This window comes from Trypanosoma cruzi, genomic scaffold, assembly GCF_000209065.1.
Source record: "Trypanosoma cruzi strain CL Brener 1047053517085 genomic scaffold, whole genome shotgun sequence".
Lineage (NCBI taxonomy): Eukaryota > Euglenozoa > Kinetoplastea > Trypanosomatida > Trypanosomatidae > Trypanosoma > Trypanosoma cruzi.
In genome coordinates, this window is record NW_001849553.1 from 139983 (window position 1) to 160990 (window position 21008).

The following is a 21008-nucleotide window of genomic DNA, read 5'->3' on the forward strand; positions in this document are numbered from 1 at the left end:
GCACCAGTTTGTTGGATGAATGCATGGTGTTTTTTTTTTTTTATGCGTTGCTCTTTTTCCTTTTATTTTTCTTTTTTATTTCCCTTTAGGGAAGAAAATTTTATTTGGTGCGTTTTTGCTACCGTTGTGCGTCTCAAAGTGGAGGAAGCGTCCTCTTACAGGAAACCAGAGGGAGGGGACATTATTATTATTTTATTTTTTTTGTTCTGCGCAAAAGAGAAGGAAAGAAAAGAAAGAAAGAAAACACACACACACACACACACAAACGGGGAAAGACGAAAGCAAAAGGGCATCCAAGAGGGGGTGGGAAAGGAGGAAGGATTAGAAAAAGAGCAGCACACCTGCATATTTGTATTCAGGCCTCCTGTTCCGTCGTGTCTTTTTAGAAAGAGGGAGTCTTTGTTGTCGTCGTCACTTCCGTCGCCCTATCACACACAAATAGCACGTTTTTTTTTTTTTTGTTGTTGTTGTTTTGGCGCCGCAGGTACATTTCCCTTTTAGTGAGTGGGTAAAGGGGGGGAGGGGGGAAGTAAGCGGATTTTGCTTTTCTTGTTGTTTTGATTGAGAGAGTGCGTACGTGCGTGTAGGTCTGTGGGTTTCACCGTCTCACCTTGCGGCGATGGCTCGGTACATGTTTTGGCGGCGACGCGGCGCCATGCAAGGGGTTGTGGAGGGTCACTTCTGGAGCCTCACGCGGTATCGCATAGGCCGGCGCTTTTTGGGCCTTGACTACGCTGACAACGTCATTTTATTCCCCGCGTACCGCAAGAAGACGTGGGGCGGGTGGGCCGCCGTCACTCTTGGTGCGACGAACGCGAGTTACTTGACAAGTGACACCTCCTCGGCAAATGTACTGGAGGACGGCTACCCGCTGCATTGGCGTGCGAGCACCAAGCTGCAGGCCTTTATTGCCGAGGAGAGGAACGATTGGAATAAGCGAAAGGAGGAGGTGATTGCGCGGCGCGCGGCGGCGATTGTCGAGGAGGGCGAAGCCGCTTCTAGCAGTCCGAGTGGCACCAGTAGGAATAATGGCGCTGCGAATAATGCCGGAGAGAAGGGAGCACATGAATACGACGAACAGCACTTCCGCGATGCCATTACGATAAAGTGCACTTCCCCTGGATTTTCCCAGCGTCATCTACGCCTACGCCCATTGACGACTATATTGTACAAGGCAATGTACTTTTACATTTGGGGCATTGCCATCTCTGTCATTGTGCAGGCGTACCTGTTGTTCCGCGGGTGGCTGAACCCGCCAGCGCGAGAGGGGTTAAAGAACATTGAGAACCATGTGCTACATATTCCGAAGCTTATCTTCAGTCTCTGTGTGTCTGGCTTTGCGTGGCTGTTGCAGAAGACGCAGCCACTTGTGGATCCTCTTCTACATGTTCTTGAGGAAAAATTTCCACGGGTAAATTGGAGCGTTGCGTCACCGAAGGTGATTGCAACGAAGGCGCATCAGCTGGCAGGGAATGAGGAGGCGGCGCAGCAGTTGGCCGCCATGGAAGCTGAGAGAGTCGCGGCTGGAAGGGCAGCGCGACAGCAGGCAGATGCGGGGCGCCGAACGTGGTGGAAACGGGCGTTTTTTGCTCTTTTCTGCCTATTTTCCGTCCTTTGCATCATTTAAGAAGAAGAAGGCATGAGCACAAATAAACAAGCAGTGTAGAAAAAGGGGGAAAAGAGAAAGAGGGGGGAGGAGGTGCCTCAGGTACGCAATGGGCGGCATGAATAATTTAAATAGGCCTAGAGATGGAAAGAACGAAAGAAAAAAAAGTTGCCAAGGGAGAATGTCCATCATTATTGCTTCTCCAGTGCATGTACATATCTACATCTACATCTATATATATATATAACCGAAGATCGTTAGTACTACTGCTATTATAACGCCGATTAAAGGAATATGTGAGAAGTGGAGAAAAATGTGACTAGTAAAGAGGTGCAGGAGGCTGGGAAGAGAGGGGGGAAAATAATAATAAAAGAGATTACTGAGTGGTGGTGGTGGTGGTGGTGTGGCAAAGGAGGCGTGGGGCAAAGCAACTCCCCCTAAGAGAGCATGAAGAATTCAAAAAAAAAAAAAAAAGGAGAAGGAGGAGGAGAAGGAAGATGAGGAATGGACAATTAGGAAAGAAATGCTGACACACACGCACATGCCGAGTGAGAGGAGGAAGATAATAACGTGGGTAATTGTGACTGTTTTCCATGTAAACATACATGTATGACGGTAATGTTTATAGCAACAACAACAAAAAAAGAAAAAAATGAATGTGTGATGCATAAAGGAGGCAAACGATGACATCTTCTATTTGTACCATCGCCATGTAATTAATTATATATTTACTTCTCTGTGCATTGGCATGTATTTCTTGGAAAGGAGAAAACGGGGGGGGGAAGGGGGGTGGAAATATCTCTCTTTGTTGTCGTCGTTGTTGCTTTTGCGCCTCTTCACTGTCTCTTCTGGGAGCTACGCCACTACTCCTCACAGGCCAACTCCCATAGGGGGAGAGAGAGAGAGAAAGGGTTAAAAAAAGAAAAAAGGTGAATTATTTTCTCCATCTTTTTTTTTTTTATTCCAACGAAATATTTTACCTCTTTGGATACGCCGTGAGGTCTATTTTGTTGCGGTTGTAAATGTTTGTTTGTTTGTTTTTGCTTTCGCTCCCTCCTTCTCCTCCTTTTTTTTTTTTAAATATATTCACCCAATTGCCGCGTCCTTCAATGCGGGGGCTTGCCGCCACCACAGGAGGGAAAAGGAGGGAAATGAACATGACGGCCCCCTTCGCCTCTTCCCCCAATAAAAAAAAAAAAAAAAAAAATGTACGATGGGGTTGACTGCTGCCACCGTTTTCTCTCTCTTTTCTGTTTTTTCCTTCTTTTTTTCTTTTTGTTTTTGTTTTTTGTTATCAATCACGTGGCGATGGCGCACTTTTGTGCTTTTTTTTTTTTTTTATTTTATTTCCCTGAAGGGAGTCACACCGTGGAGTGGTTGGTACACGGTGCGTGAGTGGGCCCGTCCATTTACATGCATGCATGCCCGCACACACATATATTCAATTGAGAGAAACTTTCATTATGCATATATCTATCTATCTGTCTGTCTATATGTATGTAGATATGTGGCGGGAGATTTTGTCTTTCTTCTTCATTATATTATATTATATTATATATATATATATATTATTTGATGGAGGAAAAGCCCACGCCAAAATAATGATAATAATAATAATAGTGAAAAATTTAAAAATAAATTAAATGCAATGAACGATGTGGTGAGAGAGAGAGGATGTACATGGCAGCTGTGATGTTTTCCGCATATATATTTAGGGCTTTATGAAAATAACAAATTCTAATGTAATGCCTTTTTTTTTTTTTTGCGTGCGTGCGTGTGTGTGTGTGTGTGTGTGTTTTCTCACCTTTCTTTCTGTCATGTCATGTTGATTATAGTATATACACATTATATACATACACATATATATATATATGTGTTTATGCATGTATACACACATACATTTTATATTTTTGTATCTACACTTTTGGAAAAGACATGCGGGGCTGTGGCGTGCTTTGCGCAGGGCACAAGAGGGCAGCGGTGATCGCCACCACCACATGTTCATTGGGACCGCCAACATTAAGCCCTTCATTGACATTACGGCCGGTGGCGTGTGCCGCGACGCCGGTCACCATTCCGATCTTCCCTCCACCAATGCGGGGGAGTTTTATTGACCGGAATCCCGTCTGGGCCTCTTTCAACGAGAAGCATACCGCCAAGTCTTTCCGCCACCGCATTGTCTCCAGCGCGGATGTCTCGTTGCGGCCGCCACAGTTTTATCTTAGCAATGAAAAGGTATCTGCAGGAGAGGCGGCGGTGGTGCAAAAACGGGCGGAAGCAACGGACAGTTACGGTGAACAATTGGACGAAATCAGCGCGCGTTGGGCGGCAAAATTTTACGGTCGTGTGACGTTTGGTCCACGCAACTACCCCTACCCGTCTTCTCGCTGGTTGGCGCGGCGTTTCAAAATGAAGAAGCACAGGATTATTAAGCGATTTCGCTTTCGGCGATACAAGTTAGCGGCTGTCGCCAATCTGCCCTTTGCAAAGATGATCCGTGTTGGACTGCTGCCGGAACTCAAGAGCAGCAAGACGAAGAAGGGCGACGATGTGGAAGCAGACCTCAGCGGACGACTCGTTAGCGCCGTGCGCAGCTCCGGGGGGAAGAAGAAGGGCAACCGTGGAAGGCCCAAGTCAAAATACCAGATTTAGTGAGAACGAAAGAAAAGAACAAAGGATACATATAATACATTAGGGTAGAGAGAGAGATATCGTTGCATGTACGTGTAATCATGCATGGATCTACTCTTTGTAATGGACCGGCAGGTAGAATTATCCAAATGGCGCTTAGAGGAATCACGCACACTGTGGGAAGGCAAACATTTGTACGGATTAATTAATTTTTCTTTCCTTTTTTTTTTTTTTCGTTAATTGAAGAAACGAGACTGTTGGAAGAGGGCGGGGGAGGAGAGGATTGAGAAGAGAAGAGGAATAGAATTCCGGCGTAGTGCTTTTGTGTGAGCCGCCACAGCGATGGCTGCCGTGGCGGCTGGCGGGGTTTGGCAAAAGGCCCTTGCCCAACTACAGGCGAGGTCATGGAATGTTGGCCGTGCGCCAACGGCACGTTGTTGGCTTGACTTTTTTCGTTTTTGCGCGACCCCTTTTTCCACAAGTACCGGGCAGAACCGGCCGTCCATTTTGACGTCGTCTTTACCAACATCGGTGCGCCTACTCATAGCCGAAAGTATCATAGATGTGGTAAGGCTGGCTCGCCTGCAGCAGCTCTTTTCCACATCGCCTGGGGGTATGTTTTGTGACTTGCAGGACGACGGGCGGCATGGCAGCAGGGAAGAAACGGCGGCGTCTTTTTGGGCCGGTGGCGTTCCGGAAGATGTGAATGGTGTTTTTCTCACCACCGATGCTTCTCCCTCCATGCCCTCGTCGGAGATGGTGGAGGTTTTGTCGCACTGGTGCGCCGCACATGAGGCCCCGCACGATGTTGCGCAGTTGTTAGGCTGGCTGCGGGAGGCGGTGGGGTTCCTTCGCTTCTTCACGCCTCAGTCCATATCGCACCTTGAGGGAGGTGCACCGCAACAACAACAACAACGGAGGCTGTACCTCACATATTCAGAGCTGCTTCGTGTCTTGCACCATGGGCTCTTTACATTCTCTCTACGTCCCCAGGCGAATGTAGTGGAAGATGTGTCGGCAGATGTCTCGGTTCACGAAGAAGTAGCATTACTTGCAATATGGCTTCTGCAGAAATTGAGGAACGGCGATGCGGAAGATGGTCTTGTTGACTCTTCCAACCCCCCGTCTTCCGTCCATGTTGACCGCAACAGTAATAACAACAACAACAAGAAAAAAGCGCTTAATAAGATGGAGAATATGTTACAGGAGACACAGATGCTCCTTGCCTCGCGTGGGGCGACGCAGGCATGGTTGCTTCACCTTCCGGGGGTTCTTCGTGACTGCAGTGAAAATACCAACGGTCCCAGCAGTGGGGCGGTAAATGACACGGCGCGGCGTATTATTAAAATGCAAAGACGTAGTCCTGTCTGCGGAATTGCTAGCGAGCTTCTTTTGTTTACCTCCTCTTCCACGAGTTCTCCGAATGTGTGTGTGCCTTTTGTGGATAGATTTGCCCTGGAGAACGAGGCCGCGGTGTATGCGATGCATGCGCAGCTTAGCTCCATCGCATTTGCTGGCAAGGCCTGAGATGGAAATAAGTTACTGAAACATGACTTTTCCACCATGGAAGCATGCATAAATTACATACAAGCATATTTTGCTCTCTTTTTCCCTCTCTCTGTATGTATGTATTTAAGTATTTAAGTAATTATTTGTGTACTGCCATTAGTCCTTTCATGACCATGTGTTTCTCTCTCTGTGTGTGGCATCACTGCGGGATGGTCTCCCTTCTTTCTTTTCTTTTCTTTTCTTTTTTTATTTTTTTTTTTGTGTGTGTGTGTTCTGTCTTTTTTTCGTTGACATTGTTTTGTTTGTTTTTGTTTTTTACTTATTTGGGCACAACAATACAACCACACTCTTGACAGTAGGCGAGGCAATCGCTTTTGGTCTTTTAAGACCCATCACCATTCACACGCACAACCCAACCACACTCAAATCACCAAAACCACACGCACACACACAGACAGAGACACACACTCAGAGAGAGAAAGAGAGAAAAAAAAAAAAGAAGGGAAACCGAAAAAAAATGAAGGCATGTCAATTGCGTCTTTCTTTCCTCTTTGCTCTGTCAGCGCTTCGGATGGGACGCGTGTCAAGAACACGTTTGCCGATAACTCCTCCCGCGAATTTGGCTACATTTCACCCGGCCATTGCAAGTTCGTGGATGACTGCGGCGTCGAACAAATTACTGCAGCCGCAACATGTTCTTCCAACGAGCCGCAAACTTGCCTGGTGGCGTTGCCCTCACTGTGGCCACGAACACCACAAGCGGATTGATCTTCATGTGGCTGCAGGTGGGGTTTGCCCAAGATGTCACCGCATGCCTACACTGCTGCACCCAAGCGACGCATCCAGTGCCGTATTAGCTATACCGCTTGTGAAGCACCGCTGCCGCCCTGACAACAGTCTGTCTGTGTTGGCTGCTGCTAATGCAAACCGAGTCAAGAGCAGTATTGCGGATGATGGCTACCTTCGTGTGGTGGAGACTCGCAACCTGCAGCCGATGCTTGCGCGGAACTTTGAAAAGGAGAGCGACACGATAGATGATGACGCTGTTCTTTTCGTCTCCCCCAAGCTTGATGGGGTACGCTGTATTGTTGCGTGGAATGTGCGGGAACGGCGACCATGTTTTTTCAGTCGTTCGGGCACCCTCTTTGAATGTTGTGATCATCGTATTGAACCGGGGCTGCGTCCACTGTTTGAGAAGGATCCAAATCTTGTACTGGATGGAGAGTTGTATAATCACAATGTGGACGACTTTGAGCAACTCATATCAGCCATCCGCACCACGCGGGATCGACGCACGCCGGCTATTGCAAAGCTTCAGGAACAACTCCAGTACCACGCCTTTGATATCATGTACGCGAGTAAGTTTCCGGATATGTCAGTTGTACCTTTTTCAGAAAGGCACAAGCACCTCGGTAGATTGATTCATGGCCTTGCTTCATCCAAGGGACAAGTTCAAGAGAAGGCGGTGGTGTTGGTGCCTGCTGCTCAAGTTAAAAAGGCTGACATACCACGTCTCCTTCGCTTGTCACTGGCAGATGGCTACGAGGGCATCATTGTACGCCGTGACGGTGTTGTTAGTGCAAGAGGAGAAAACAATTGTAGTCGCTCCGGTACTTCTAGAGGTGTGAACAAAAGTTCTAGCAGAGGGGTGGTAGTTGGATACGCCTATGGCGCCCGATCCCCGAATCTTCTCAAGTACAAAGTCATGCAGGATGATGAATACGTCATTGTATCCGGGGTAGAAGGGCGCGGCAAGTGGAAGGGTTGCCTTGGTGCCTTTGTTTGCCGTACGAAAAGAGGCCACCAATTCACCGTCGCCCCCGCCACAACAGAACAGAGGAAGAAGGATATGTGGCAACGTCTTGCACAGTACAAGGGGAAGATGCTTACGGTGCAGTATCAAGAGCTGTCAGCGAATGGAGTTCCACGCTTCCCCATTGGCAAATGTGTGCGGGGTGCAAAGAACGGTAAGGACTGGATATGATGGCATGATCGTTTGTGCGAATACATGTGCAATCTTCCCCCTTTTTCTTTTTTTGCACTTGCATGTACGCATTTTCCTTGTGGTTTGTATTTATGATTATATTTTGTTGTGGTTGTCGTTTGTTGTTATTTGTACTTTCAGTTTTTCACTGTAACCATTTTTTTTTGTTTTTTTATGTGCGATTGTGTTGTTTTTTTCTTTTTTTTTGTTTGATGTCTTCTTTATTGATGGGAGATGTTTGTTGTTGTTTGCTGCTGTCCTTCTTCTACCCCTTCATGTGTGTGGTTGTTGCGTCTGCCGCCGCCGCCGCCGGTGAGGGGAGGGGAGGGGCTCTCCGAGGAAAACAGCAGCCAACACAACCCGCCAATTACTCGACCGACACATGTCTTGTCGTTTTTTGGTGAACACCCACCGCAGCGGGCGGTCGGACGCATCACACATTGCCGCCATTGCACGAATTCTATTTTGTTGGTTTTTTTGTTTTTCTCACAGGCACAAAACTACGGAGAAGGGGGAGAAAAAAAGTTTTGAAGCGGCGGGCCCTGAAATAAAACGAGAAAACAACAACCAAAAAAAGAAAGAAAAAAGTACAATAATAATAATGGGAAAGAGTAGAGAAAAAAAAAATGTCCCGCCAATTATTATTATTTTTTTTTTTTTCAAAAGGGGACGGCGGTTGTTGGGAGGAACTTTTTGTGTGTGTGTCTGTTTGATTGGCTCTCATGTCCCTTGTGTGTTGCATGGGCTCTGTTTTCCCATTCTTCGCTTCTCTCGCTCTTCTGTTTGCTCCTTTTTGTTTGTTTGTTTGTTTTGTGAATGGTTGTGGCAAGGATTGGAGCGCGGACTGAAATGTGGCGGCGTTGCAGCTGCCTGGGGCGAGCGATCGTGCAGTCGGTGGATCCTTCGCTTCTTTTCGGTGCCGGCCGCCCTCGCACGAAGCAGCAGGCTGAGAAGTACAAAGAACTGAAGAATACAACCATTCAAGCTGCCTTTCCGCACCTTGCCGCATGTTGGGTGGGCCCATGCTGGGGTACCGTCATGATCACGCCGCACCACATCTCGCCGCTTTGTTTAAAGATGGCAGTGTGGCGCTGTAGTGAATGCTTACAGGAGTTTGAGATGAGTATTGCCAAGTTTGTTGACCAGCATGGGGTGTGTCCGCTCTGTAAAAAGCCACAGCGGTCGCTCGAGACACCAAATAAGGAACCGGAAACGACAAATGGAAGTTCCACTGAGGGGAAGAATGGCGATTCCAACTTGGGATCGGCCACGGCCATGACAATGACAACCACAACGAAGAATGAATTGGTATATGCGAAGGCTCCACGCATGATTCACACAAACTACAGGAGTGTGTTGCATGATAACCCCGAGTGGGAAGAGATCAACATTCAGCCCATGCTCGCACAGAAGTGGGAGACGGTGGCGGCCGAACTCCTGAATCCAGGTCCAGGGGAAGAGAAGGAGCTCCTGCTTGCGTCGCCTAAGATTGATGGTATTCGCTGTCTTATTGGTTACAACAGACGTAGGAAGGAACCGAAATTCTTTTCCCGTGGTGGGATTCTGCTGGAGTGTTGCCACGGGCTAGTGCCGCACGTGATGCCGCTGTTTGAAGCTGATCCGACGCTTGTGTTGGACGGGGAGCTCTTTGCTCCTCAATGCAACTTTGAGGAACTGAATGGCCTTGTGCGACGTCTGGAGAAATTTACGACACCCGAGATGCGAGAGCGGCAGGCGCAATTGTTGGAGTACTTCTCCTTTGACATCATGCACTCGTCGCAGCTTTCGTCGCCTACTGCCCCTTTTAGTGAACGCTACCGGCTGCTGAAAAAGATGGTTCCTACTTGTGGGGCAAAGCGCATCAGTGCATACCAGCACGATGAGGAGAAGCGTAAAATTATTCGTCAGAAGCAGCGCCCCGACAATGCTGCGGCGGAAGGTACGATTAAACTGTACCACGTCCCTGCAGCGCAGGTGGGTGCAGAAGAGATGGACGAGGTCCTGGAGGAAGCATGCTCGCAGGGGTTTGAGGGCGTGATGATTCGCCGTCCGGGGTTTCCATATGAGCATGGGAAGCGCAGCTTTGGACTTTTAAAGTACAAAACAATGCATGACGCGGAGTACCGAATAGTGGATTTCCTTCCGGGGCAGGGCAAATTTAGAGGTGGGCTGGGTGCATTTATCTGCGAAACAAAGACCGGTATACGCTTCAACGCCACACCCAAGACGACATATGAGAATAGACTGGCACTGTGGGGGAAACGGCAGGAGCTCCTTGGAAAGTATCTCACCGTGCAATACCAGGAGTTGTCCTCGCAGGATGTGCCACGCTTTCCCGTGGCAAAGGCCGTGCGTGGTGCCTCGGAAGAAGAGTTTTTGTAAAACGTACATAAATACACATACACACACACATACAGGGAGATATATATATATATATATATATATGTATTTATAGATAAAGTGAGAGAGAATGAAAAAGAGAGAGTGAAAGGGAAAAAGGACTCATGAAAAGGGAGAAGGAAAGTTGAATTTATAGATTTATAAAAATGTAGAATAAGATCCAATAAAAAAAAAATAATAATAAAAAAATAAAAGAAATAAAAATAAAGGAAAAAGGAAAGGGCACATGAGAAAGAGGGGGTGAGGCGAAATGTCAACTGAGCCAGCAGCAGCAGCAGCAGCGGCAGCAGAAGTAAGGGGAGGAGGGGATGGATATGACGGAAGGAGTAGACAGACACAAACTCACTTCACTCCATCTCGTCGTTTGTTGCTGTGAGCCATGAGCTCCACCCACCCATCCCTTCCTTCGGGCAATGCATTGCGCCCAATGATCCACTTCTCCCTATTGATTCCCATCACCCTGCGACAATTAACACTTACGAGGGGGGTGCTGCAATCTCGGGTTAAATCGTCCCAATTCCCTCTTATCGGTCTTTTTTTGTTGTTTTTTTGTCTGGGAGTCCCCACACTTCTTTGCTATTATTATTATTATTATTATTATTATTATTATTATTATTAGTCCACTCCGAACTAAAGAGGAGGGAAGATGCATGAAGAAGATGAAAAAAAGGAAAAGAAAAGAAAAGGAAGGGCAAATGGGAGGCGGAAAACAAATAAAAAAAGGAAAAAAAAAAGAAAAAAAAAAAAAGAGAAGAAGAAGAAATTTGCCTCATGTCATTTATGATAGTGAGAACAAACTCATGCATGGAGAAAAAAAAAGGGAAAGAGAAGGAGAGAGAAAGGAGGGATGGAACTCACATGTACTTCTCTGTTCTTTGGTTTTGGTGGCCCTCTTTGTGCATCTTTACATAACTCTTCTTCTTCTTCTTCTTCTCTTTCTTTTTTCCATGTGTGAGAAAAAAAGGAAGTGGTCCCTTTGGTACTATCGCCTAACACTCAAACACATACACATATATATACATATATATATAAAGAGAGAGAAGCATTATAAAGGAATTGTTAATAAACGCACGTGTATCAGTGTTGGTTGTTGTTGTTGTTGTTTTTAAATATATGCGCAGGGGTGGTGAGTTTATGTTGAGAGTCCCATCTTCTCGACTTTTTGCGTCGGGGCGGCGAATTCACGCCGGTTTTGTCAGCCACATATATGCGACTTCATGCATAGGCGTTCAACTGCGAGCCTCTATGAGAAACAGTGGGCAACTGGTAGGACTGACAACACATGGATGTTTGTGTACCTCGCGTTGTGGTGTTGCATACAAGACGGATGCCTCTTCCTTTGAAAGTGAGGTCATTCAGTCCCAACAAGCCATTTGTTTGGTGTACTACCGGCCAGATAGTAGCAGTTGTAACGCCTACTTGACACATGCAGAGCGTCTTGTGAGTCGGCTTAACAGAGAGATATCGGATACGGACAAGAAGGATGGATGCGATGGCGAAAAAGAGAAAAGTGTTCCTGCACAGAAGGCGTGGTTGAAGCTTTGTACCATTAATGCAGACGAAAACCGGAATCTTGCCTCTGCCTTTTCTGTGGAGCGGGCAAAGTTGCCTGTGACGTACTTTATCATGCAAGGCACCATCATTGACAAAGTCACCGGTCATGTGGTGGAGTCTCGGCTGGAGGGCATCCTGCGTAAATTCCTTGAACATTATAAGCAGCAGATGAACGTGGAATTGATGGGCGGTGGGTCACCGGAGCATCAGCACCCTTTGCCAGCTGCGGCCACTGCCGACCTTTTACACGGCGCCTCTACTCAATATTTACAGAACCGAATTATGGATGCACTTGTTGGTCCAGAGCGCATTCGTCTCCCTGAAGAAAGTGAGCAACTGGACGGCCTGCGAAAGACCGTTCAGCAAGCAAAGAAGAAGGCGTTTGATGAGCTGCAGGAACTACGCAGGGAACTTGGGGTGGATGTAAGACGCCTCAGTGAGGAGGAACTGACAAAGCGATATCATCGTTCCTCGCAGTACATTGCTTGCACAGTGCTCTCCGCGCTTGAGGCACTCTTTTTGGCACGTGTACATGCCACTATCGGTAACATTGCGGCAGAGAACATCATATTTGCGTTGAATGCCATTCAACGCGATTTTTCCCCTGTTCTTGCAGACCCAACGGTACGAAGACTCATTTCTCTCTGCGAGGTGTTACTTGTGCGTGGGGAAGTTGTTCTGCTGCAGCGGAGGCAACACCACCTTCCATCCGGTAGTGATGATGCGGTCAGTGATAAATTGGCACGCACACTTTACTGGATTGACAACCTGGTCGACGCTCGCGTGGTACCAGAGCAGTTTCCTAGTGATGAGGTGGAGGCGATGTTCACGTTGCTTAGATCGAATCTCCTCCAGTCAAGACGAGAAGCATCGCAGCCCAAAGAGGGGGAAGAAATGGCGATGGTGGAGACTGAGAGCGCACGGTGCGTGCGGCAGACAAAGACGTGCCTCTTGGGCCTACTGCAGTTGTACCACGGTGATCCCAAAAGCCAGGACGCACGTTCGCGGCTCTCCTCTCTCCTGTACTGAGATGCAGAGGTGGGCGTTGCACACACGGCACCAACCGTGGATACGCCTTTGCCGTCTGTCGCAATCACTTTCCAATGTCATTGGGTGTAATTTTTTTTTGTGTGTATCGACGGCACAAATAACTTGGGTGCCTAAAAAGCAAACTTACAGACGCACGCAATGGTGAATCTGTGTGAAATAGGGGCAAAGGAAACCCAAAGGAGACGTATATACATGTGAAGGGCCTTTATTTTTTGATTCTGTTTGTTTGTTTGTTTTTCCTTTCTTGTTTTATTATTATTATTATTCTCCTACTCTCTCATTCTATGTGCGTGTATGTTTTTCCTGAAATTGCCCTGCCATTCCTTATTCTGCGCCATATCTTTACACTCACTCCCACTTTTACCTTTTTTTTTTTTTTTGTGTGTGTGTGTGTCTGTGTGTATGTGTATGCTTGCATTTCCCTTCATTTGGCGTACTTTATAGGCATAAATACATATTTATATATTTACATTCATTTAGGGGCGTTCATTGCCCATTTGCGTGCGTTCTTTCCTTTTTTTTTTTTTTTTCATTCCTTTATATATATTTTTTTTGCCTGACTCTCAGCACACACATACACATACACACACGCACAGTATATATATATATATATATATATATAGACTGTGAGGGGCGGGATCGAACATGCGAAGTGACTTCTCTCTTGAAGCTTTGACTGAGGCAAATATTTACCGTTATTACCCTAGAAATCGCCTTCCTTACCATCGCCGTATTCGTCATGATCATCAAGGGGAAATGGATTCCCAGCCGCAACCCAACAGTATCAGGCGGTATGGGTCGATTTCTCCAGGGAATAGCCGCAGCATGAAGAGCAAAGAACGTGATACAGAGTACAATTGCAGCCAAGATAGGAGGCAGCTTACCGTGTTTGATTCTCTCACGACGCAGACAGGCGGGGTTGCAAAGGATAGCTTTGGTTGCGCTCCATACAAGGCCATTTATAATTTTACAACTCCACCAGAAGCATTTGACGGCGGGAACAACAGTGATGATGAAAACAGTAATAGGAACAAAAAACAATGCGGCAGTAGTGTTTTTAGTGGTGGCCGAAGGAAGAGAAATAGCGGGGAATGCGACAAGAAAATGGGTGTGCGACAGCCGGACCTGGACGTTCCATGGGAACTTCGTGAGGCTTTTAGTGACCCGATTTGCAGCTACTTTGACTTTCTTGGTACCAAACATTTTTGGTTTCTAGTTCAATTCTCAGCCCGCGTAACGCTTATAGGTATGCTTATTCCTGCTGTGATTATTGCCTTGGAGAGCCATCAGAAGGAGTATATGTCTTTTACGTATACACTCCCGGCTGTTATTCTTGGTACCGATATTTACGTAGGGGGTTCTGCTGTGTTTCTGGTACAGTTCCTGAAGGCAGGATGCATTTGGCTTCCACTCGCCACAGCGTCTGCTGCGCTGGAATTGCATCGTAAATTTGTGGTTTGGCTGGTGGTTTACTTCCTTTTGCTTTTCTTTATTGCATGTCTCACAAGAAGTGTGACGCAGCGTATTTGTCTTCTGCTTATTAACATTTCTCTGGTTGGTCAATTGAACGGTCACACTACCTTGATGTTTCCCTTGTATTTATTATTGAGTTGGCTTATTGGTCTTCTGTTTGGGTTTGCCGCCATCCTTTTGCCGTACCCAGTTTTGGCAACACGGTCTGCTCACTCTATCATACGCCGTCTTTTTACGAATGCCGGTACGGCGTTTAGAGGCCTGTCGACATGCTTCTGGGCTGTTTCCAACACGGAGCGTAGCATGGGGATGGTGCGTATCCGGCACGTCACGCGTTCACTGGACATTCTTCTTGACAAAGCGGAAAGTATGGAGAAATTGGCCTTGTATGAGTTTCTTTTCTTTGAAAACTACGAACGTCGCAAGGTACGACTGGAGAAAGCGGATCTACTTGATAATTTACGCCTTAATTTGCGTTCCATGACACGAGTCATTGACATTGTGCAGGACAATGCGAATATCATTGACAATTCCAGTCTCTGTATTCAATTCGGTGAAATTCTTTCTCAATCAATGGAAGGCATCTCACGTTATGTAGAGGAATTATTGGATGGGATTTCAGAGGCGCAGACACGTCATGATCTTCTGAATCTTGGCCCTCGCTTTGAGGCGTGTGGGCGCAGCATTAAAAAGCTTCAAGAGGAGTTTAGTGCGGGGAGTCGTAGGCTCTTTTACGAGAGGGGGCACACGGAGATGGAGGAGTTTGTTCCGCTCATGACGTTTTTTGTCTTTTCGGTGGTAAATTTCTGGTCGGCGCTGGACGAATTCCACCAACAGGTGCGGATGGGAAGTAAAAAATCCGATTGTGTCTCGCCAAAGCGCGTGTTGGATGCCATAAAGCGCCCTTTTGTAAATAACGTGGTTTTTCTAAAGAAACTTTTTCTAAAACGCAGTGAGGCGGAAGTGCGGGTGTTGGTGGAGGCAGGGAAAATCAGTGTTGCCATGTTGATTGCTTTGTTGTTTTTTTATTACGTACAGCCGGAATTATTACTGTTGTCAGGGCCAACGATTATTGCGTTTCTATCGGGTGTAAATCCGGTGCATGCGGTGCAGGGATCTTTGGCGCGATTGACAGGGACGTTATTTGGTTCTGTGGTTGGCTTCTTTGCAGCTTCATTGTGCAAAACGAAGGTGGATTTTATCATTAGCCTGTGCGTGATCACAGCCGTTTTGACATTCTTCCGGACCGGACAAAAGTTTGGACTTGTCTGCGTGTACGCCAATTTTATTGCCATACCGAGTTTGTCGATTGATTCCCAAACGAATACCGGCAATGTCGTCAGTCGCATTCAACAAAACTCATTTGCCATTATGATTTACTGCCTGATTGCGGTCCTTGTCTTTCCGATTAGCCCTGGGAAACTGCTGATGAAGAAACGTATGCGGATCCTGCAGACAGTTGCTGATATTATGGCCAACATGATGGATTTTTATCGGGAGCCCCTGCATAATGAGCCCTTTAGATTTGACAGCCAAGATGGGGAGTTCTTACAAGTTAGAAAGGCCTTTTCCGCCGCTCACATTGACGGACATGGGGAAGGGGAAAGTACGTCAGGGAAATCTGGGAACAGGTTGAAGCCGGCGGGGATTGTGCCGACGTTCATCATGATGCCGGAGCGGGACTCTCGTATCTCCAATCTGTTTGATAAGGTGTGGTATCTGCGACGGGAGATGGCACAAACCGCGACCATCATGCCATTTGCAGCGGATGAACGGGGTATTAAACCGTTTATATATCCACAGAAGGCCTGTGAGGCGGTTCACACTGCTCTTTATCGTATTTTCGCTCTTGTGTATACAATGGTGTGCAGCTGGAGACTGATGCGAGACAAGGGATACTTTACACCGGAGGTACGTCGTATTTTACTTTACTTGTACCCTGTCGCCAGCGACATAAAACACAGTCTGCAGCGCTTCGTGAATCTCTTGAGTTTCTATGTGGCGCATCCCTCCTCCTCGCTGGGGTCGGAGCTGACAAAATGTCTCTTGCAGTTCCGTGCTCTTGTGAGTGAGTTATCCGTAAGAAATCACCGTGCCATTTTGGTAATCATCAGGGAGGCGGTAAAAAAGCAACGACAGCGTGAAGGTGAGGCACAACACATGCGTTTTTACGGAAACGATGGGCCTGATGACGGCGGCAGAAACGAATTCGGCGCAACTATCTCTTCGACGACCATGGAAGGAACCGGCAATGCGACAATCGCCTGGGAGCGGCATCGACGTTTGCGGAACGAGGATGCGCCGGAGACGATCCGGGGTGAAGACACTTCATTGCAGCTTACGGACCGCGATGTGGATGGAGCGGTGGCGGACGCGGGGAACGAGGCAGCGTCAGATTCGCGCAACACACCAAATGAGACAGTGACGGCTACGAGAGCGACGAGCGGCAATTGTCGTGTACCGATTTCGGGGGAGAAAGAAAGGACGGGAGAAAATGGCACGGCCGATGCTCTCTCACAAACACAACAACAACAACAACAACAGCAGCAGCATCATCAGGGGCAGCATCACAGCCCCATTGAGAATGCCTCTTTGCGCTTCCCTAGCTTATCTACGTTATTGGATACCGACGTTTCAGAGGGCAACGAGGATCTCCCTTTCCAGGGCACTGTGCACTTCTCCGAGAGTTTTACAATGCCCATCACGGTTTCTGACGCAGAAGGACTTCATTCCATTACACTCGCTCTAGATATGTTGGGGAAGGAACTAAAAAACGCCCTTCTTGCCTTTGAGGACATGGTGCAGGTGAAAAACTATTGATTGCCATCCAACCATGTAAATACGCATTCCGCCTTTTTCTTTCCTTTTTTTTTTTTTTTTTCCTTTTGGTGGTGGTGGTGGTGAATAAATTTTTCTGATTTTGCGAAACAGGGGGGGAAAAAAAAAAAGTTCAAAACACCGAATGTAAAATTCTGTGTTTTTGTTTGTTTGTTTGCCTGTTGTTTTTTTTTTTGTTTTTTTTGTTTTTTTGGAAGTAATGTAACGTTTTCTCTATACAGTATTTGCACACGCATTTATCTAGCAGGCAAACAACAACAAAAAAAGAAAAAAAAAAACGAAAAGGAAAGAGAGGGAAGGAAGGAGTGAGAGAGTGAGCGTTAGAAATACAACGACTCCTGTTGAATTTCACCTCAACCCCCTTTTTTTTTATTGATTTCTTTCTTTTATTTGTTATTATTATTATTATTATTATTGTCTTGCCATCTGTCCGTATATTGTTGGTTCGTATGTATATGGTATTTGTATTTTTTTTTTTTTTTACTGTTGTTGTTGTTGTTGTTGTTTTATTGCTTGTATGAAGGAGTAAATTTATATATTTATTTATATATAAATAACGGTATGCCTGCATTTAGTGGGAAACAGAAAAAGAAGCAGCTGCAGGAAAGGCGACAGCGCAAGAAGCAGTATGGGGAGGAGCATGAGGACATCCAAAGAGGAGATGTCATCCATCACAGTGGCAATCCGCATGGCCATGACGGTGACAGAAGTAGTAACCGGAATGAGGAAAAGGATTATGAGAAGGTGGAATATAAGTACGGTGCAGATCGCAAAGGAATTCGAAGTGTGTTTCTAAAGGAGACGGCAGAAGAAGTTGCCGCACGTAAAAAACGCGCATATGAGCCACTGAAACAACGGCGTTTTATGGACAAAAATGGTATCCCTTTTGGCTCATGGTTTAACATGCCAGGGTACACCGATGCTGCACTGATGCCTTTTGCTGTGGAAATGCCGACACGTGGATGGGCATTGGATGAGGCGACGTTGGAAAATAATAACCAATGTGATGATAACATCTGTAGTAAAAAGAACGATGAGGTCCTCCTTGAAAATGTTTCCCTTGAATCACGTGAGTTAGAACGCTTTGAGGTATATCTGAAGGCGGTGGACAATTATCCACTTCCCCCGGCCTTGCAGACATTACAATTAAGTTCATATGAGCGCAACCTCGATGTTTGGCGGCAGCTGTGGCGTACAGTGGAGCAAAGCGATGTGGTTTTGATTGTGTGTGATGTCCGTTACCCAATCCTACACCTGCCGCTTTCCCTGTTGCATTATATCGTGCGGCAGTGTAAGAAGTCTCCTCTTGTGCTACTTAACAAGGCCGATCTTGTGCCAAGGCATGTCCTTGACAAGTGGTTGGAGTTTCTGCCTCTTTATTTCAAGGCGACCGGTGTTGTGTCCGCGGATGAGGCTGAAGAGGCATCCACCGGAATTGTGTGTGATATTCCACTGCTGCCCTTCACATCCCTCCCGGCAGAAGAAACCGCCTTTGGTGCGGATGGCAACGGGAATCCGGCGAGGCGTCGCAAAAAGAAGAAGCGGCACGCAAAGTTGTACGAGCAACTCCGCACAGGGAAACTGCAATTACCGGAGACTCCCACAAGAGACGAATACGGCGACGATGATGAAGATGCATGTGGAACTTCCTCCCAGGACGAGGAAGAGAATAATAAAAGTGGCAGAGTGAAATGTGATGGGGAATACACGTACGCCGACACAGACAATTTTAAAGGTATGTACAAGGCTGAACGAGAATTACAATGTGATAAACGTGGATACAACGAGCTTCGGATTGTCTCTGACATGATTTCATTGCTCTTACAGAAGTGTCGTGCGATGTGTGCAAATAAAACTCATGTTACATGCAGTACTGACGGCGAAGAGGCGTTTCTGCGTATTGGTGTTGTGGGACACCCGAATGTTGGGAAGTCGAGTTTGCTCAACTGCATTCGTGGCACAAAGGTGGTGTCTGTCTCCGCAACGCCAGGGCACACAAAACATCTGCAGACGATCCCAATCCCGTCCGAGCACGTTGTGCTCATTGATTCCCCGGGTCTTGCTTTCCCTGTCTTTGGTCTCCCACGGTCCATTCAGGCTGTCGTTGGCACACACCAGATTGCCCAGACGCGTGACCCACAAAGTGGCGTGGCCTTCTTAGCATACCACCTTCAACTTGAACGGCTTTACGGTTTGCGAAAAGTAGACGGGGCCGACGATACTGTAGAGTGGTCACCGTATGAGCTATGTGAGAGCTACGCCAAGAAAAAGGGGTACTTTGTGAAGCATGGCAAAGGGGCATTGGATGTACACCGCGGCGCGATTGAAATCTTGCAGGAAGCGTATGACGGACGTCTTGTGCTGTTCTTTGCCCCTCCTGACATCACGTGGTTAGAGAGCGGTCAGTTCCGCAAGGAGATTTGCCCGCATCTTTTGATGGAATTGCATCTACCAAAAACAGTGGGTGAATGATTCGAATAATAACGGGTGTATTTTTCTTGCCGTTTTCTCATATTTATTGTTCCTTATTTTCATCCATCTCTACGCCATTCTAAATCGTTCGTATGTTTTTTTTTTTTTTGTGTATGTGTGGTGTTGGGTTTTAATGTGAAGTGTGTGGCGTTTTTCCACTTTTTCCTCCACACACACACAGAAACGCATACGCCGCCAGCGATGGGAATATTATTTCTTCATGTGTTTCTCCACTGAAACACGTGCCTTCTCTCTTCCTGTCTGCCTTCTTCTCCTCTTGTCTGACTCATACACTCGCGGTGTTTACTTCTGCAGTAAGCGTGGCTGGCGGCGGCGGTTTTAATAGATCCCTGAAGAAACACAACAACAACAAAAAGAAGAGCAAAATAATAAATAAAAAATAAAACGGAAAGAGAGGGGGAAAAGGGAAACGTTGTGACAGGAGGATAACGGCAATGGAACGCTACGCATTTGCGGAGGACTATAAAAACGCACGCGGCATCCCGCGGGTGGAGTACATCAGCGATATGGCAACTTTTGTCAAGAACAACGGTGGGGCGGATGCGCTCATCAGCAGGCTTATTTTGGACTCCTCCAAGTACGAACACACGGAGAAGCGACTTGTGAGCAGCATGGCGAATTTAGACCACAAGATTCCAACTATAAAGAAGACCCTACACGCATTGAACTTCCTCAAAAAACGTTTGCAGGAGGATCAAACCCCTGTGCGCTCCTATTACTGTCTTACGGATGCCGTCTTTGGAGAGGCGGAGGTGGTGCCGCAAGAGACGGTGCATCTATGGATGGGTGCGAAGGTGATGGTCGAGTATACCTTTGATGAAGCCTTACAGTTGTTAGAGAAAAACCTTGCAAACGCTGAGACAAATTTGAAAGCAACGAAGGAGGATCTTGCGTGGGTGCAGGAGCAGATGACAAATCTGCAAATTAACATATCGCGGGTGTACAATTATGATCTAAAGAACAAACGGACAAATGGTGGTGCCGCGGAGCCTTCCGCGTAACCGGACGATGGGGGAGGGATTTTTTTATTTTTGTTTTTGTTTTTGTTTTGTTTTGTTTTTATGGAAGAAGCGGCATAGTGGGAGAAGAGCGTAAATAACAATAATAATAAAGAAATGAAATGAAACTCAATGAATTCCACAGAAGAAGAAGCCAAAGGAACACATTTGAAAGATAAAAAAATGAAGGAAGGGAAAGAGAGAAAGAAAGAGAGGGTTTGTCAGGTCTACCTTGCATTTGCTCCGAGGACAATTTACGGTGCAAGAAGATACCGTAGAATGAAGTGGCGACTTCTCTGCGCCTTCGTTGGTTTGCTGGGAAAAAGAAAAAAAAAACAAACGCCTGCAAAATACATCGAATGATAGAAGGAGGGGGGGGGGAACTTGAATTACACTGCGCTTTGTGATCCGCGTATATGTGTCTATATATATATATATTTAACGGCATTTTTTAATAGAAAAGACTAGCGAT

The 21008-nt window shown here is 46.7% G+C and overlaps 9 protein-coding genes across 9 annotated transcripts, besides 43 other annotated features; all 9 read left to right on the forward strand.

Annotated features, from left to right (window-relative positions):
* Nucleotides 1–214: part of a sequence feature (haploid, non-Esmeraldo-like haplotype) that runs on past the window's edge.
* Nucleotides 30–87: a sequence feature (T-rich).
* Nucleotides 181–203: a sequence feature (AT_rich).
* Nucleotides 215–10108: a sequence feature (heterozygous, non-Esmeraldo-like haplotype).
* Nucleotides 244–264: a microsatellite.
* On the forward strand, nucleotides 620–1627 carry Tc00.1047053508881.50 (hypothetical protein, conserved; the record flags this gene model as incomplete). Its single annotated transcript, XM_810484.1, has 1 exon — nucleotides 620–1627. One exon carries the CDS (start codon nucleotides 620–622, stop codon nucleotides 1625–1627), a length of 1008 nt encoding a protein of 335 aa, XP_815577.1.
* Nucleotides 1990–2010: a microsatellite.
* Nucleotides 2079–2101: a microsatellite.
* Nucleotides 2673–2693: a sequence feature (AT_rich).
* Nucleotides 2794–2813: a microsatellite.
* Nucleotides 2842–2896: a sequence feature (T-rich).
* Nucleotides 2932–2955: a sequence feature (AT_rich).
* Nucleotides 3142–3169: a microsatellite.
* Nucleotides 3202–3251: a sequence feature (AT_rich).
* Nucleotides 3370–3402: a microsatellite.
* Nucleotides 3442–3507: a microsatellite.
* Nucleotides 3542–4258, forward strand: Tc00.1047053508881.54 (hypothetical protein, conserved; the record flags this gene model as incomplete). Its single annotated transcript, XM_810495.1, has 1 exon — nucleotides 3542–4258. The coding sequence occupies one exon, from the start codon at nucleotides 3542–3544 to the stop codon at nucleotides 4256–4258; it is 717 nt and encodes a 238-aa protein (XP_815588.1).
* On the forward strand, nucleotides 4580–5764 carry Tc00.1047053508881.60 (hypothetical protein, conserved; the record flags this gene model as incomplete). The annotated part of the gene is made up of 1 exon (XM_810485.1): nucleotides 4580–5764. The coding sequence occupies one exon, from the start codon at nucleotides 4580–4582 to the stop codon at nucleotides 5762–5764; it is 1185 nt and encodes a 394-aa protein (XP_815578.1).
* Nucleotides 5969–6006: a microsatellite.
* Tc00.1047053508881.70 (DNA ligase, putative) lies at nucleotides 6264–7730 on the forward strand (the record flags this gene model as incomplete). The annotated part of the gene is made up of 1 exon (XM_810486.1): nucleotides 6264–7730. The coding sequence occupies one exon, from the start codon at nucleotides 6264–6266 to the stop codon at nucleotides 7728–7730; it is 1467 nt and encodes a 488-aa protein (XP_815579.1).
* Nucleotides 7802–7941: a sequence feature (T-rich).
* Nucleotides 8276–8357: a sequence feature (A-rich).
* Nucleotides 8367–8390: a sequence feature (AT_rich).
* On the forward strand, nucleotides 8547–10112 carry Tc00.1047053508881.80 (DNA ligase, putative; the record flags this gene model as incomplete). The annotated part of the gene is made up of 1 exon (XM_810487.1): nucleotides 8547–10112. One exon carries the CDS (start codon nucleotides 8547–8549, stop codon nucleotides 10110–10112), a length of 1566 nt encoding a protein of 521 aa, XP_815580.1.
* Nucleotides 10109–10151: a sequence feature (areas merged during assembly that could not be assigned to a particular haplotype. This can correspond to areas where the two haplotypes were merged or to regions with more than two copies in the genome that were merged during assembly.).
* Nucleotides 10152–10188: a microsatellite.
* Nucleotides 10152–21008: part of a sequence feature (heterozygous, non-Esmeraldo-like haplotype) that runs on past the window's edge.
* Nucleotides 10293–10338: a sequence feature (A-rich).
* Nucleotides 10394–10420: a microsatellite.
* Nucleotides 10708–10748: a microsatellite.
* Nucleotides 10763–10821: a sequence feature (A-rich).
* Nucleotides 10837–10893: a sequence feature (A-rich).
* Nucleotides 10937–10975: a sequence feature (GA-rich).
* Nucleotides 11044–11074: a microsatellite.
* Nucleotides 11131–11161: a microsatellite.
* Tc00.1047053508881.90 (hypothetical protein, conserved) lies at nucleotides 11244–12713 on the forward strand (the record flags this gene model as incomplete). Its single annotated transcript, XM_810488.1, has 1 exon — nucleotides 11244–12713. One exon carries the CDS (start codon nucleotides 11244–11246, stop codon nucleotides 12711–12713), a length of 1470 nt encoding a protein of 489 aa, XP_815581.1.
* Nucleotides 13114–13145: a microsatellite.
* Nucleotides 13241–13288: a sequence feature (T-rich).
* Nucleotides 13302–13329: a microsatellite.
* Nucleotides 13331–13356: a microsatellite.
* Tc00.1047053508881.100 (hypothetical protein, conserved) lies at nucleotides 13380–17027 on the forward strand (the record flags this gene model as incomplete). Its single annotated transcript, XM_810489.1, has 1 exon — nucleotides 13380–17027. The coding sequence occupies one exon, from the start codon at nucleotides 13380–13382 to the stop codon at nucleotides 17025–17027; it is 3648 nt and encodes a 1215-aa protein (XP_815582.1).
* Nucleotides 16730–16759: a microsatellite.
* Nucleotides 17061–17094: a microsatellite.
* Nucleotides 17187–17238: a microsatellite.
* Nucleotides 17306–17347: a sequence feature (A-rich).
* Nucleotides 17436–17461: a microsatellite.
* Nucleotides 17530–17551: a microsatellite.
* Nucleotides 17572–17602: a sequence feature (AT_rich).
* On the forward strand, nucleotides 17607–19517 carry Tc00.1047053508881.110 (GTP-binding protein, putative; the record flags this gene model as incomplete). Its single annotated transcript, XM_810490.1, has 1 exon — nucleotides 17607–19517. The coding sequence occupies one exon, from the start codon at nucleotides 17607–17609 to the stop codon at nucleotides 19515–19517; it is 1911 nt and encodes a 636-aa protein (XP_815583.1).
* Nucleotides 19901–19923: a sequence feature (AT_rich).
* Nucleotides 19973–20539, forward strand: Tc00.1047053508881.120 (prefoldin, putative; the record flags this gene model as incomplete). Its single annotated transcript, XM_810491.1, has 1 exon — nucleotides 19973–20539. One exon carries the CDS (start codon nucleotides 19973–19975, stop codon nucleotides 20537–20539), a length of 567 nt encoding a protein of 188 aa, XP_815584.1.
* Nucleotides 20561–20599: a microsatellite.